The 17,557-nt window shown below is 38.4% G+C and overlaps 1 protein-coding gene across 4 annotated transcripts in view; it reads left to right on the top strand.

The window, feature by feature from the left end:
* LOC126281255 (protein ABHD18) overlaps positions 1 to 17,557 on the top strand; it is a 167,928-nt gene that overhangs the window by 123,868 nt on the left and 26,503 nt on the right. For all 4 annotated transcript variants that reach the window (XM_049980053.1, XM_049980055.1, XM_049980054.1 and 1 more), the window contains one exon: positions 2,776 to 3,034. In XM_049980053.1, the coding sequence (XP_049836010.1) occupies positions 2,776 to 3,034 (259 nt within the window). The remainder of the gene's footprint in view (positions 1 to 2,775; positions 3,035 to 17,557) is intronic.

Genomic DNA, 17,557 nt, shown 5'->3' with positions numbered 1-17,557 from the left:
ATAATTTTAAAAGTCTTGTGTTCTAGTATCTTGTTGTAAAGATGTGCTTTTGTAATTTATGAGGATATAATAAATGATTGACATGCTCCCTCTTGTACACAAGGGAAATCTGTGGATATTTTGTCGCAAAACACATTGTTATCTCCAGATTATTAAGTGTTGTGAAGTCTCGTAGCTATTCACCATTCCAATTCTTATTATTGTGTCCAATAGTTCCAACTACCCTTTTTGAAGGTATATGTAGGATGATTCTTATTAACATGTAAAAGTACAACAAACACCTTCCACATTGCTTGACAAATAATTAAGTATAAGCTTCTGAACTGCATCACTACCAGTAAATGACCCACTTGTTATTTACTAAATAAAATCTGTAAACAAAAAAAGAAGGGGACAAAATAATAAAAGGTTTTTCTTGGTTACAGCATGGACAATAATTTTTAAGTTCCACATTTACAACAGATCACATTTAAAAAAGGTGTTTGAAAACAGAGTAGCCTAGCTGAGCAACATGTAGCACTGCCTGCTACGGGTGTGGCTAGGATAGACAAGCCTAATCGTTGCACATGCAATGAGGTACGTCGTCTGGTGGTGTCACAAGTTCAGCATTTGCCATCTCTTTTTGGGATATTTCTCAACATTTGTGGCTCCATGTACCTTATGGTAAATTACTTCTCTCAGTGTCATCTGCATCACTACTGTGGTTTTTAAACATTGATAAGACCCTGTAAATAAAAAGCTATGAGACAAAATTGCTTGAAGAAAAACTTGCCGATAGAAACATATAATGGTTGTGTGTGTGAAAGAAAGAAAGAAAGAGAGAGAGAGAGAGAGAGAGAGATGTTAGGTCTGAAGAAAGACATTGCCTGAAAGGTCATCAAAGTTTTCAATCTTGTTTTTGTTCTTGTTGACCACCCAGGGCCTCACATATCACCTTTACTCATCTTGGGTTTTTTTCCCCACCCAGAACTTTCCAGTATTGCATAAATACAGGATAATATGTATGTCAGTAGAGTAGCCTTCATGTTACATCAACAATAGTTATTTCTGTCTTCATCTGAATTTCTGAAACTGTTGTAATAGCTAAAGGAAATTAGATGAATGTAATAAACTTGTAACCATTACACGTGTTTGTGATCTGTGTGACCATCTGCTCAAATTCTCTGCTGGAATCAGTATGTGCTATCTTTCCTGTTGTTAATTCAGCACTGCCAACTCTGTTACTTTCCACGTAAACTTAGTTTTCAATTACACAGTCAGACTGTGTAATTAATAGCTTCAAGCTCACAGTCTCACCATTGGATGAACAGGTGTAATGTATTAAACATAAGTTGGAAATATTCATATAATGTTTCTACTTCATCACAATGATCAGTAACTATAGACATGTAATTTACCATTCTGACATATAATTTAGCATTCCTGTTTTCAACAATGCAAAGAACTTGAGCTCAGCAGTTGTTTGGATACTCTTAAAGTCAAGACTCCACTTTAACATTTGCTTTTATTTGAAAATTACTCTTCATGTTTTATATATTGTTTCAGTGTTTTAAATGTATAAGCAGCATATTAGTGTCAATGTTTGTGAGAATTAAGTGTGTTTTAGAATTTTGATTTGAGATGTGATTTGCATGTTTAATATTTAGATTTTGACCCGACAAAATAGTGTTGACATGATTTAAAGTGAATTGTGTATACTCCACCCTCTGAGCTTTATTATTAACTATGAATTATTGAAAGGTAATGATTTTTAGAGTTCTGTACCTCAGTTAGTAAAAATGGAACCCTTATAGGATCACTTTGTAGTCTGTCTGTTGGTCCATTTGTTTAGACCCATTTCTCTCAGAAACAGGTCAGGGTATCAAATTGAAATTACTGTCTAAGTGCTAAGGCCTATTGTCCTTTGGGAGTGTGAGAGATTTAATCTTCAAATCAATACAGTTGAAAGACACAGCCACGTATTCACCTTCTTTGATACTACCAAACTCACTCATCAAGCCCTACAGATGAACTTTTATCATATTACATACTAAGTTATATACTAAATAATTTTGGATGGCTTTTCAGTTTCTTACACAAGCTGCAGTCATTATCAAAGTAAGCCTTACATGTCACAAACATGGTTGTAATTACAGTTTGTCAGAAATTTTTCTTTCCTTTATTAACTCATGAGGCATAAACTTAACAATAATTATATGAGTATAAACGCAAAATATAGTATCCTGATATTTATTTATTTGTCAAATGATATTTGGGTATACAAACTTCTATTGAAGAACTGAATAAGTGAAAAACAGTATTTTAGTATGCAGTGCATGACCTTATTCAGTAGTGTAGTATCTGATACATAGTGTAGAACATTTTATGTTTAGGTAATGGAGTCACTCATAAGTAAGCATTAATCCTACTATCCCTGGAAATCAAAGGCTTTCCCTAAGAATTAGATAAAGAAATAACAAAATAAAAAGGAGCTTGCGAGAGAGACAGTAGATAAGTTGCTTATGGGAACATACCATCAGCAGAGAAAGGTCAGGCAGCAAGTAATGTTGGTATGTTACATGATTTCCTTATTTCCTTTTATGTCTCATTTGCTTATTTCATATTTATACCCTGTAATCAAATTTCCTTGCAGTTTAAAACTCAGGGGAGAAGTAATAAAGAGAAAGAAAATGAAACAGTACCTAGCAATTGAAGTATAGTAGTTATATTTTGTAGTGAGTGACAAGAAAGTGTTTACTTTTTGTATCATGAAAATCATTGTCTTATTGTTTACAGGTAGTACTCAGCATCTCAAGAAGAAGCGTGAATATGAAGTTCTCCAGTTTATGCGCGGCATTATGGATGAGTGCACACATTTGCAAAACTTTGATGTTCCCGTGGATACCTCATTAATTATAGCTATTTGCGCTCGTAATGATGCCTATGTACCTCGTGACAGTTGTACTCACCTTAGTGAAATATGGCCTGGTGCAGAAATACGTTACATTGATGCTGGTCATGTGACTGCGTATGTGCTTCATCAGAGAATTTTCAGGTAATTTCTATGTCTTATTTAATTACATTTTTAGTTTTTAAATTTTTTTTCCCTGTTCAGTAACTGGTTGATACTTAACACAGGGAATGTGTTGTTGGAAAAAGTTACTGGACAAGGTAGTAGTGTAATTTACACAAACCTTCTACATCATTCACTGTGATTAATAACATTTTAAAAAGTTTTCATAATTAGTTGGCAATGTGAAAATTATATTAATGAGTTACACTTATTTACAAAGAAACAAACTTTCCACATGTAAACAAGCATTTTAATTCTTTTTTGAAACATCTGCCTCTTCTGTATCCCCATCACTCACAAAAAAATGGTTCAAATGGCTCTGAGCACTATGGGACTTAACATCTGTGGTCATCAGTCCCCTAGAACTTAGAACTACTTAAACCTAACTAACCTAAGGACATCACACACATCCATGCCCGAGGCAGGATTCGAACCTGCGACCGTAGCAGTCCCGCGGTTCCGGACTGCGCTCCTAGAACCACTAGACCACTGCGGCCGGCTCATCATTCACCCCAAGAGATTGCTGCTCATATCAGATGCAGTTGCAGTTAGACCTTAGTGCTTGGAGATAGTAGCCATGTGTGAGTTGAGTTGTCATTGTGTGAATATGTGTGAAATTTCCTTCTGAGAAAGGACTTTGTTTGAAAGTTTAAATATTTCTAACTTGCTTTGTGCCTGTCTGTGACTTAGTACCTCCTCAGTGTAGTGAGTAGCAACCCACATTTCTGTACTGTTGTTATTCAGTCTCCTTTGTACACTGATTGTGTTTTACTAGTGACCTACCAATGAACTGAAGTCTGCCACATGTCTTATGTATGACTGAGCCTATGTGATCGTTCCATTTCCTATCACTACAAATTGTAACACCCAATTATCTATATGAGTTGACTGATTCCAAGTGTGATTTGTTGATGTTGTAGTAATTGGATAATACATTTTGGTTTTTACTATTCTGATCATTTAAAGAAGGGGTCTCCAAACTTTTTAGTCCGCAGGCCACATTGACTCCTCCACGAAGTCATAAGGGCCAAGATCTACCTAGTGGGATTAAAGCACCCTAGCTCTCCATGATCACCATAATGTAAGGCTAAAGGAAAGATGAAATTGCAAAAATCTAAGGTTGTGGGAATAGCTAGCACTGAAATGAACTACGATTTATATTTAATTACATAATTTTGATTGGTGGACGTACCTGACCGAAATTCTGGCGTATTTTATTCTGGCAAATTTCACCGACAAAAAAGTATGTCACTGCACATTCTTCACGAAAGCATCCTGCAAAGTTAACAAAATATAAAAATCATTGTTAGCAACACTATTACTGCAAGACGTAACAGAGGTAGAGTCTGTCAACGCATTGTTATTTCAAGTGGTGCAACAATAAGTTTAGTTATGTAGTCTTATAGCGGGTAGCAGAGCCAATGTCGTGGTGTATTGGTCGAGATAGGCTTCGAAACTCAATTGTTGAGCAGTGTAGGTACCACCTCAAATATCTAGCAGGCCGGATACCAGGGATGTCCGGCCAGCTAACGCACGCCGGTTTTCCGGCTCTCGCGGGCCGGTTTCAGCCCGCAGGCCGTAGTTTGGAGACCCCTGATTTAAAGTATGTTGGCAGTTCTTTGCACTACTTTGGAATCTTATCAAGCTCTGGCAGTATTTGTGCAGATTTTCTCAGACAATAGCTCATTATAGATAGCTGCAGCATGCGCAAAAAATCTGGTGAAAATACTTTCAGATATACCATTGATATACAACTTGAAGAGTACAGGTCTCAAAACACTTCCCTTGGGCACACTTGAAGTCTGTCCATGACTTCTCATCCCAGATAATGAGCTGCACCCTCCCTATCAAGAAATCCTCCAATCTAGTTACAAAATTAGGCAATGGAAACTCCAGGTAAGAATATCAAAAGTGTAGGAAAAGATAGATTGCTACTTACTCTATACATTATGTTACAGGGAGGTACACTTATAAGACACTTACATAAAGCTTTTTGCCACAGCCTTCATCAGCAAAAGAGAAACACACACTGTTCATATACACAAACAAGCACACCCCATGCATACATGACTGCCACTTCCGGCTGCTGGAGTGAGTATGAATGGTGTGTGTTTCTCTTTTGCTGATGAAGGCTGTGACCAAAAGCTGTCTGTAAGTGTCGTCGAATTGTGCCTGTCTGCAACTTAACATGTCTTCTTTACAGTAAGTAGCAGTCAGTTACCAATTTCACTTGATCCCCTCTATGACTGTGTTTTAATAATTAAGCATCAGTGTGGTAATGAGTCAAATGCTTTACTGAAGTCAAGAAATGGTCCACCTTCTGGATTACCTCATTCCATGATTTCCAGGATATTTTGTATGAAAAACATGAGGTGGGTTTTGCATGGCCCATCATTTTTGGAATCCTTGCTGACTGTTTGAGATACATCCTTACAAAATTTTTGTTGTAGTGGAACAAAATTCTCATATCACACACATTATATTTATTAAGAGAAAAACTGTATAAACCATCAAAGCAGTAACAGAGCAAAACTTTGATAATCTTTTTAAATAATGTCAAAGGTAATCCAAACATGCCACAGAAATGGAATGAATATTAATTTTTAACATTATTGTGATAGCTTTACCATCAAGAAAACTACATACAGTCAAGTCCTAGGTGAAAGGTAAAAGAGTCCACCAATAAGCTCACAATATGAAGGATTTTTAACTCCCTCATCACTTTTGCTAAGGAAATTCAGTTTCATTTCCATTTGAGTCTTGGCTCCATTAGTAGCTGATTAATGTACTCCTTCTGAGAAAGAATAATTGTTCCATCTTCGTTGTTGTCAAATGTCACTCCTAACCTATGGACATCATGGGCATGTGATGTCAAAGCAGCTTTTAGAAAGAGTTTTTACCTTACCCAATCTTTTCATTTTGTGCGAATGTAAGCATATCAAACTTCCTGGCAGATTAAAACTGTGTGCCGGAGCAAGACTCGAACTCGGGACCTTTGACTTTCATGGGCAAGTGCTCTACCATCTGAGCTACCCAAGCACGACTCACGACCCATCCTCACAACTTCTGTTCTGCCCATACTTCGCCTCCTACCTTCCATCACAGAAGCTCACACAGTTTTAATATGCCAGGAAGCTTCATTTCAGTGCACACTCCGCTGCAGAGTGAAAATCTCATTCTGTAAGCATATCATCCACATATACAGGCAGAATAGTTTTTCCTTCCTTTGCACTTAGCTTGTACATACATGGATCTATAACATTTCAAATAAATCCCAGTTTTTCTAGTGAGTTATTTAAATGATTATTCCAGCATCTGCCACTTTGTTTTAGTCAGTTTATTGATTTGTTTAATGTGCAAACCAAACTTGCGTGGCCCTTCTTGATGAAACCTTCTAACTGGGACATATATACATTCTCCTTTGATTTGCTATCACTCTTCACATCATACTGATCAATATGCCAATTTTTCTCAGTACTGGCTGCTATCAGTATATGAATCATTTTGAAGTATGAAATAGGAGCATAAATCTCATTAGTCTACACTATCTACGTGACTAAATCTCTTTGTGACTAAATGAGCTTTAACAATTTGTTTGTCACTGCTATAACTTCCTTTGAACACTTTGTAGTTCTGTAGTGGATATTGGAGTGAGGAACAGATGCAGTTTGTGGACAGAGAATTCAGGATACTTGTCACAGAGTTGTTGAATTGTGGCATGGGAAACTTTTGTGTCTATGGCATGTATGTTGTCCTCTACGTCTAACCTGAAAGAATCAAATGCACCCATGTAGAAAATATTTGGACTCATGTATGAGCGAACTACAGCACTTGAAATGTTCTTCCTTAGTCATGTTTTTGTATTTTGCAGTTAAGTGGCACATTCCAAGCACTCAAATGCTGTCACCATTGTAGGCACTGAAATTCAAACTTAATGTTTGCAAAGGAGTTGGATCAAGTTTTTCATATGTATCTAGGTTCAGCGACATGACAGAAGCTCTGGTATCTAGTTGAAAAGGCACTGACTGGTCATAAATTTGCAATGTAATCCACAGTTTGTGGTGTGGCCTCAGAATACAATTGCCCATTCTGTGTTGTGAAAACCTGTTCTCTTTCCACATGCGTACTTTAGCCCTTCGATTAATTTTGAGATTGGAGAGCCTGTTTGAAGTGTGTGCATTTACCATGAAGACATATGTATGCATTTTCTGTGTCTTCGCTTGTCTGATTTTTTAGCAGTAGGATGTGCAGAATCTGAACATGAAATGACAGTTATTTCCATCTATTCCTGCTTTTCAGTATCCCACGTAAAACAGAGGAGGGCTTTCTAGTCTTTTACAGGCAGACCAGTTTGGCATATCCATGTAATGAAAAAAATTGCATTCAGCTTGTCTGAAGAAGCAATTCTTTCGATCATGAGGTGACATAGCATTTTGTACATGATTTTGCTCTTTGTGCAGAGCCGAAGCAGTGGAATTAGAGTTGCGTTGGTGCAGCAAATGCTGTATATAGTGTGTCTGTCCACCCTCCTCTTTTTTTTTTTAAGTAATCAGTCTTACCTCTTCATCTCAGAAAAGCACGTGCAACCTATGTCCTCAATTACATGCTGGATGTACTCCAATCTCGGTCTTCCTCTACAGTTTTTGCCCTCTACAGCTTCCTCTATTACCACAGAAGTCAGTCCTTGTCAGTGTTTCCCACATATTCCTTTCCTCTCTGATTCTGCGCAGAACCTCCTCATTCCTTACCTTATCAGTCCACCTAATTTTCAACATTCTTCTGTAGCACCACATCTCAGATAATTCAATTTTCTTCTGTTCCAGTTTGCCCACAGTCCATGTTTCACTATCATACAATGCTGTTCTCCAAATGTGTAGTCTCAGAAATTTGTTCCTCAAATTAAGGCCTATGTTTGATGATAGTAAACCTCTCTTGGGCAGGAATGCCCTTTTTGCGAGTGCTAGTCCACTTTTGATGTCCTCCTTGCTCCGTCCGTCATGGGTTATTTTGCTGCCTAGGTAGCAGAATTCCTTAACCTCAACTACTTCGTGACAATCAATCATGATGTCAAGTTTCTCGCTGTTCTCATTTCTGCTACTTCTAATTACTTTTATCTTTCTTCCATTTTCTCTCAATCCATATTCTGTACTCATTAGACAGTTCATTCCATTCAGCAGATCATGTAATTCTTCTTCACTTTCCGTCAGGATAGCAATGTCATCAGCGAATTGTATCATTGATACACTTTCACCATGAATTTTAATTCCACTCCTGAACTTTTCTTTTATTTCCATCATTGCTTCTTCAATATACAGATTGAACAGTAGGAGGGAAAGACTACATCACTGTCTTGTCATTGGTTGTCCGCTCTTATTATTCCCTCTTGGTTCTTGTACATATTGTATATTACCTGTCTCTCCCTATAGCTTATCCCTATTTTTCTCAGAATTTCAGACACCTTGCACCAATTTACATGGTTAAATGCTTTTTCCAGGTCGACACATCCTAAGAATGTATCTTGATTTTTTCCTTAGTCTTGCCGCCATTATCAACCGCATTGTCAGAATCGCCTCTCTGGTGTCTTTGCTTTTCCTAAAGTCAAACTGATCGTCATTTAACACATCATCTATTTTCTGTTCCATCCTTCTGTATATCGTTCTTGTCAGTAACTTGGATACTTGTACTGTTAAGCTAATTGTGCAATAGTTCTTGCACTTGTCATCTCTTGCACTCTTACAAATTGTGTGGATGATATTTTTCGAAAAGTCAGATGGTATATTGCCAGACTCGTACACTCTACACACCAACGTGAATAGTCGTTTTGTTGCCACTTCCCCCTAACTAATTTAGAAATTCTGATGGAATGTTATTGATCCCTTCTGCCTTATTTCATCTTAAGTCCTCCAAAGCTCTTTTAAATTCTGATTCTAATACTGGATTACCTATCTCTTCTACATTGACTCCTGTTTCTTCTTCTATCACATCAGACAAACCTTTCCCCTGATAGAGGCCTTCAGTTTACTCTTTCCACCTATCCGCTCTCTCCTCTGCATTTAACAGTGGAATTCCTGTTGCACTTTTAATGTTACCACCCTTGCTTTGAATGTCACCGTAGATTGTTTTGACTTTCCTACATTCTCAGCCAGTCCTTCCAATTATCATTTCTTCACATTTTTCATGCAGCCATTTCGTCATAGCTTCCCTGCACTTCCTATTACATTCCTCATCTACTTGTATTTTTGTATTCCAGAATTTCTCTGAACATTTTTGTACTTCGTTCTTTCATCAATCAGCTGAAATATTTATTCTGTTTCCCATGGTTTCTTTACAGTTATCTTCTTTGTACCTATGATTTTTCTTTCCAACTTCTGTGATTGCCCTCTTTAGATATGTCCATTCACAACTGTACTGCCTACTGGAGTATTCTTTATTGCTGCATCTACAGCCTCCTTAGAGAACTTAAAGCATATCTCGTCATTTCGTAGTACTTTCGTATGCCACTTTTTTGTGTGTGTATTCTTCCTGACTAATCTCTTGAACATCAGCCTACTCTTCATCACCACTACATTGTGATCTGAGTCTATATCTGCTCCTGGGTATGCCTTAAAATCCAGAATCTGATCTCAGAATCTCTGTCTGACCATGATGTAGTCTAACTGAAATCTTCCCGTATGATCTGGCCTTTTCCAAGTATACCTCTTCCTCTTGTGATTTTTGAACAGAGTATTCGCTATTACTAGTTGAAATTTATTACGTAACTCAATTAGTCTTTCTCCTCTCTTATTCCTTGTCCCAAGCCCGTATTCTCCTGTAAGCTTTTCCTCTAGTCCTTCCCCTACAACTTCCCCCATGAATATTAGATTTTCATCTTCATTTATGTATTGTATCACCCTTTTCAATATCCTCATATACTTTCTCTATCTCTTCATCTACAGCTTGCACCATCGACATGTATACCTGTACTATCGTCGTCTGCGTTGGTTTGCTGTTGATTATGATAATAATAACCCTATCACTGAACTATTCACAGTAACACACTCTCTGCCCTACCTTCTTATTCATAATGAATCCTACTCCTGTTATACCATTTTCTGCTGCTGTTGATATCACTCTATACTCATCTGACTATATCTAGTAGATATGAATATAATAGAAAGAAACATTCCACATGGGAAAATATATTAAAAAACAAAGATGCTGTGACTTACCAAACGAGAAAGTGCTGGTAGATAGACACAATAACAAACACACACACAAATTACAAGCATTCGCAACCCACGGTTGCTTCATCAGGAAAGAGGGAAGGAGAGGGAAAGATGAAAGGATGTGGGTCTTAAGGGAGAGGGTAAGGAGACATTCTAATCCCGGGAGCGGAAAGACTTACCTTAGGGGGGGAAAAGGACAGGTACACACTCGCGCGCGCGCGCACACACACACACACACACACACACACACACACACACACACACACACAAGCAGACATATGTAAAGGCAAAGAGTTTGGGTAGAGATGTCAGTCGAGGAGGAAGTACAGAGGCAAAGATGTTGTTGAGTGACAAGTGATGTACGAGGGGCCCACCAGGCCTCAATTTCCGCTAATTTCAAGTTGCCACCCCTCGTACATCACTTGTCACACTCAACAACATCTTTGCCTCTATACTTCTGCCTCGACTGACATCTCTGCCCAAACTCTTTGCCTTTATATATGTCTGCCTGTGTCTGTATATTTGTGTATGGATATGTGTGTGTGTGTGCGAGTGTATACCTGTCCCTTTTTCCCCCTAAGGTAAGTCTTTCCACTCCTGGGATTGGAATGACTCCTTACCCTTTCCCTTAAAACCCACATCCTTTCGTCTTTCCCTCTCCTTCCCTCTTTCCTGATGAAGCAACCGTGGGTTGCGAAAGCTTGAAATTTGTGTGTGTTTGTTATTGTGCCTATCTACCAGCACTTTCTCATTTGGTAAGTCACAGCATCTTTGTTTTTTAATATATCTAGTAGATACTATTATATCTAGATTGAGCCTTTGCATTTACCTTTTCAGATTTTCTAGATTCCCTACCGTATTCAAGATTCTGACATTCAACACCCTGACTTGTAGAATGTTATCCTTTTGTTGATTATTCATGCTTTTTCTCATGGTCACCTCCCCCTTGGCAATACCCTCCCAGAGATCCTAATGGAGGACTAATCCGGAATCTTTTGCCAATGGAGAGATCATCAGGACACGTTTTCAATTACAGGCCACATGTCCTGTGCATACACGTTATTTGTCTTTAATGGAGTAGATTCCATTGCCTTCTGCATCCTCATGGCATTGATCATTGCTGATTCTTCTGCCATTACAGGCAGTTTCCCACCCCAAGTGCAAGAGAGTGCCCTGAACCTGTCCACTCCTCTGCCCTTTTTGACAAGGCCATTGGCAGAATGATAGTGACTTCTTATGCCAGAAGTCTTCAGCTATCCTGATTATTAATCAAAATTTAAATGGTGACAGGTTTCAAACCCTGGACCGACGGCGTTTTGATTATGAATGAAAGATGCTACCCGTAGATCACTGGTCCCTGCCTTGTTTAAGCAGTGCTGATTTGCAAGTGCTGGTCTGTGAATGTGACTGTGTTTGGGGTGCAGGTTATAGGTAGCAGGGGTAAAATATAGGGAGCGAAAGGCTATTTACAATTTGTATAGAAACCAAATGGCAGTTATAAGAGTTGAGGGGCATGAAAGGGAAGCAGTGGTTGGGAAGGGAGTGAGACAGGGTTGTAGCCTCTCCCCAATGTTATTCAATCTGTATATTGAGCAAGCAGTGAAGGAAACAAAAGGAAAATTCGGAGTAGGTATTAAAATCCATGGAGAAGAAATAAAAACTTTGAGGTTCGCAGATGACAATGTAATTCTGTCAGAGACAGCAAAGGACTTGGAAGAGCAGTTGAATGGAATGGATAGTGTCTTGAAAGGAGGATATAAGATGAACATCAACAAAAGCAAAACGAGGATGATGGAATGTAGTCAAATTAAGTTGGGTGATGCTGAGGGTATTAGATTAGGAAATGAGACACTTAAAGTAGTAAAGGAGTTTTGCTATTTGGGGAGCAAAATAACTGATGATGGTCGAAGTAGAGAGGATATAAAATGTAGACTGGCAATGGGAAGGAAAGCGTTTCTGAAGAAGAGAAATTTGTTAACATCGAGTATAGATTTAAGAGTCAGGAAGTCGTTTCTGAAAGTCTTTGTATGTAGTGTAGCCATGTATGGAAGTGAAACATGGATGATAAATAGTGCTGTGGTTGGCAGGAGAGCCAACGTGTTTTTCTAAAGGAGGCCGAAATGCACGCGTTTTAGCTCACGCAGGCTGGCGTGAGGTCTGGAACATGACAAGGGAATTAGAATAGAGAAAAATGGACGTAGCTGGTGGAATACTTAACTTTAATCCATTAATGTCGAACGTCGCTCTTTATGGTACATGATTCACAATATCAATAGTACAGATTCTGGCGCCTTGCTAGGTCGTAGCAAATAACGTAGCTGAAGGCTATACTAACTATCGTCTCGGCAAATGAGGCGTAGAAGTCAGTGAACCATCGCTAGCCAAGTCGGCTGTACAACTGGGGCGAGTGCTAGGAAGTCTCTCTAGACCTGCCATGTGGTGGCGCTCGGTCTGCAATCACTGATAGTGGCGACACGCGGGTCCGATGTATACCACCGGACCGCGGCCGATTTAAAGGCTACCACCTAGCAAGTGTGGTATCTGGCGGTGACACCACAAATAGTTTAGACAAGAAGAGAATAGAAGCTTTCGAAATGTGGTGCTACAGAAGAATGCTGAAGATTAGATGGGTAGATCACATAACTATTGAGGAGGTGTTGAATAGGAATGGGGAGAAGAGAAGTTTGTGGCATAACTTGACTAGAAGAAGGGATCGGTTGGTAGGACATGTTCTGAGGCATCAAGGGACCACCAATTTAGTATTGGAGGGCAGTGTGGAGGGTAAAAATCGTAGAGGGAGGCCAAGAGATGAATACACCAAGCAGATTCAGAAGGATGTAGGTTGCAGTAGGTACTGGGAGATGTAGAAGCTTGCACAGGGCAGAGTAGCATGGAGAACTGCATCAAACCAGTCTCAGGACTGAAGACCCCAACAACAACAACAACAACAGTCATGAACTACAATTCCGCAGTGCATTCTGTAAAGGATTGATCACTATGACGTTGTGTGTAGAAAAATTTATACCATGCGGCATCAACGTGTATTTGACTCCAAAACAATCTATAGGGCAGGGTTTGGGGTTCACTGAGAAGAAATAATTTCACTGGCGGCTGGTATGTGTAAACTCCTGCACGTGAAAAGAAAAATGCACATCACAATTTATCTGTGATTTTGTAGGCATTGATGTGTTGATGCAGCTGTGTAGTGTACTCTTCCCATGTTTCCTTCTTCTCATTGAATTGTTGGAAAGGCAGAGGTGGCAGCTGGGCTCCATCTTAAGCACCTGGCAACTCTTGCTGCTGGGCTACTTGTGCTTTTATAAGGCAAGAGACTGGTGACAGCAGTTATGTTATTTGTTGACTATGAAACTGAACAAGAGATATTAGACACTTCTCAGCACTTAGAACTTGCTGTCTCTGGCTTGCCATGATAATTATCTCAATTTAAATATTTCAGCTTCTTTATTTGACCTCAATACATGCACACACACAAAAAAGAATTCAATAGGAAAAAAAAGTTCTGTTCCGGTGTCCAAAACTCTTTGTTCCACTAATCCCTTCATCGTCACCAATATGTAGTGACTTCCTTTGCACACTTTGTGGTTCTTTAGTGGATGCAGTAGTAAGGAACAGATGTGGTTTTCAGACACAGGCTTCAGATATTAATTTTCCTAAATCTAATGTCAAATAGCAGTAGTAATACATAACTTTGTTTGCTGCTGCTGCAGCATGAGTTGATGAGTTGCTAATTGTGGATTTGAATGTTGAAATATATACAGTTACAAAGGATTACAATTCAGTCAGTTTTCAATACAATGACTCTGTAAATGTTACTAAATGTTAAACACCCAAAATGTCTTATAATAATAATAATTGATTGTGATGAAGCTGGTTGTTTGGCTGTGGCCAGAGCAAACCAACCCATGTCCTGACATTGCATTTTGTGAGCACCAGGGAAACTGTCCTGGGAAACCAGACGCAGGATGCATCTGAGGGCACAGGTAGGAGTACTGAGGGTGCTGCAGAGGGTGCTGGTGACTAGCTGACAGTGACAGCGCTGATGTCCAGGGGAGAGGTGACGTGCAATGGTGACTGCACAGATGGGCAGGTGCTGTCTTCCTTAGGTTAGATGGCTGTGGGCAGAGGCACCCACAAGTTAAGCTGATTGCAGTGGTCAGACGTGGCTATATATCACAGTGGTTGGATGTTATGCAGTGAATAAATCTGGAAGAGTTTGATCTACAGCAAGATCACTGAATTTACAGAGCCATAGCTGATTTTGGTGGTGCTGTTACTTGCTTGTGCTGCTGCAAGTAGTATACTGCACTCTGCCTTCTTCTGAGAACAGCACCAGATTCCCATAAATGTGGCTTGCTGAACATTTGATATTGAACTCTGACATTCAGGTGAAACTTCATGGTGAAGTCTGAAGCTGGAACAAAAAGGGAAGGGTGAAGAAAATTCAGCAAGGTCCATTGGCATCTCCCATGCAAACATTCTACCAGTGAAATATCAGGAGCAACCTAAGTATGGTATGAATTTGAAAACATCAGGAAGTCATCTTTACTTTGATATGAAGATCCAAGTATTGACATTTGCATTGATAATATGACATAAGTATTCTGTAGTTGTGTTGAAAAAAGAACATTTCTGCAAATTTCATTTGAAGCCTGCCGCCTTGAGACCTTGAAAGACAGTCTAGATTTTTAATATGGTGTTGCAGTGTTTGTCTGGAGATAATTCTGTTCTCAAGAAAATGAAAACAAGAAGGCATCGGCATCATACATGTTATTTGTTCGAGAAATTTTTGAAACAATACAGGTATAGAAGCACTTTCGTAAGGTAGGTACCGATATTCAAACAAGCCAATATGAGTATTCATCAACAAAAATTTTCTTTGTCTCTTCGTTCAATGATGATTGAAAATGGATGTCTGCAATATTAATTTTTGAGAGAGCAACTGTCTTCCTCCTAGACAATCCAAAATATCTTCAAGATGTGGGAACAGGTAGGAATCAATGACTGTCTATGAATGTACCATGCATTTGAAATCAGCACAAAAACAAATCTTCCCATTTGGTTTATGAATGATGATGCCCACTGACTTGCTGAAATAATTTTGAAGACAACAACGGATTCTAGTCTTGAATTTCTGTAGCGACATCACTGCGTAATGCATGCAGCACAGGGCATACACGGAAAAATTTTGGTATAATATGAGCATGAAAATCTTCTGCTGCTGGAGTATGGGAGAGGGGATGCATGCATATTATTCGCAGCAGTGTAAGTGGTCATGGCAGTGCCCTCATGCTATGGTGGCGGCTATAGGAAAGTGTAATCTACCCCTTACTCACATCATTTGTTGATTGTCTCTGACTTCATAATTAATTCTTTTAATAAGCTTCGAGAGGAGTAAGATTTGCAATAAATTTCTTGCCTATCTTTTTTTCTCATACATGGCTCCAGTTCTTCATGTCTAGGGGCTGATTCTTGAAGCTGAAATTTTTGACATTGTAGGTTCTCATGGTTCCAATTGACGTAAATAATGCTGAAGTATTGCCTGAGCAGTTAATTTTATTCTCTCACATTTTTCTATATCACACTGTCTTCACAACTTCCACTTCAAAACTGAAAATTACATTGTTATTGCCAAAAATAAACACACATCTGATCACACCACAGGCATGCCCACTACTCATCTGTTCTGTAGTACTAACAATATTCCAAAGAGTTTACAAATTTTCTTGACAAATGAATCTCCACCAATTTATATCATTATTTTAAAAATGCATCCAGAAGTAAGCATAATAAATATCATCATATTGTGCAATTAATAATAGGAATTTTAAGCATACCAAATATTTTGTAATTTCAAATGTTTCTAAAAGAAAAGTAATTTTAACTGTACATTCAAAGCTAGGACATATTGATTGTAACAATGAAAAAAAAAAAGTTATTTCTTTTTATACATTTTAGCCTGAAATATAATACATTGTATACAAAATCATATGCAGTTCTTATAGAAAAAGCAGTTGAGATAATATTAACCTGCTTTAAAAGTTGTAATTGTTTGTGGTATCGACCATTTCTGTTGAGGAAAAGTAATGCTAGACGAAGGTGTCCCTTTACTAAACATGGCAGCATGACTGTTGGTTTATATATTTCAAAGCGCAGCTGACCAGATGGTGGCTAATAGCCCTCTCACCAAGTGTCTTCTTTCTAATAACCATCTGTTCTTAACAGGAATTACATCAGATGATAGCTCAACCAATTTTCAAGTATCATGATTCTTCAAGGAGTTAATTCCACTTCCTCATCCAAATTAGCTACTTCATGATACAAGAATGGTTCGTCATTGCTCACACGATATTTATTTGGTCTTTTTCAGCATAAGTTTTCTCTTTGGAATGGAGTGTCATTGGATGAAATTTGCGTAAACTATTTTTTTCTTTTGTTGTTTTCTTTCTCCTATCTACTTCATGAAATTTCAGCAAGTTCCAAATGTTCGTGATTACCTTCAGTTTCTTCCAAATTTCCCCCTTGATGTGAGAAACTATAAAATTCCTCTTCAGTATTAGAATCTTCCCTTTCATTTTGTATTTCATCTTCAATACTTGGAAATGATAATGCTCCTTCATCATAGAGTTCAATCAATTCTTTCTGTTTCTTATTTTCAGTTGAGCACTTAACATTAAAAAATTCTTTGAATATACAGTCCCTCGCTTCCACAACCGGTTTCATTTCTGGCATCCAGATCTCATACCCGTGGCTGCATAGAGAATATCCTGTAAGAATGCCTGTTCCCGCTCTTGTGGGTAATTTAGAATGATGTATTTGTTTGGATACGTGAACAAAAACTTAGCATCGTATCACAGGAAAATCTCTCACATTAGATTTTACATCTGCCCACAATTCATAAGGCATTTTCTCATTGTTGTGGCTATTTGTGACACTATTTCTCATCTATGCTACAGTGTACATCAACTTAGTCAAGAACTCATTGGTAAACTACTTCCTAGCAACTGTAACCTTACCATATCCATTAACATTCTGTTGAGGTATTCGGCTATACCATTTTGCTGCAGTGTGTGTCTCATTGTTATTTCATACCAAATTCCTTCAGACTCGCAGAACTGTGACCATTTGCACAAACAAGATTCTAGGTCATTGTGCGTGCGAATTCTCTTTAAGTGTTTTCTAGTGTGTTTTTCCGTTTGAATCTTCCACTTCTTTAATTCTTCAAATACTTCATACTTATTTTTTAAGAAATGTACAAATATGTATCTGCTTGCATCATCCA

The sequence above is a fragment of the Schistocerca gregaria genome, chromosome 7 (genome assembly GCF_023897955.1).
Source record: "Schistocerca gregaria isolate iqSchGreg1 chromosome 7, iqSchGreg1.2, whole genome shotgun sequence".
Taxonomy (NCBI): Eukaryota; Metazoa; Arthropoda; class Insecta; order Orthoptera; family Acrididae; genus Schistocerca; species Schistocerca gregaria.
Note: the sequence above shows the minus strand (reverse complement) of the source record. Positions and strands in the feature narration are given on the sequence as shown.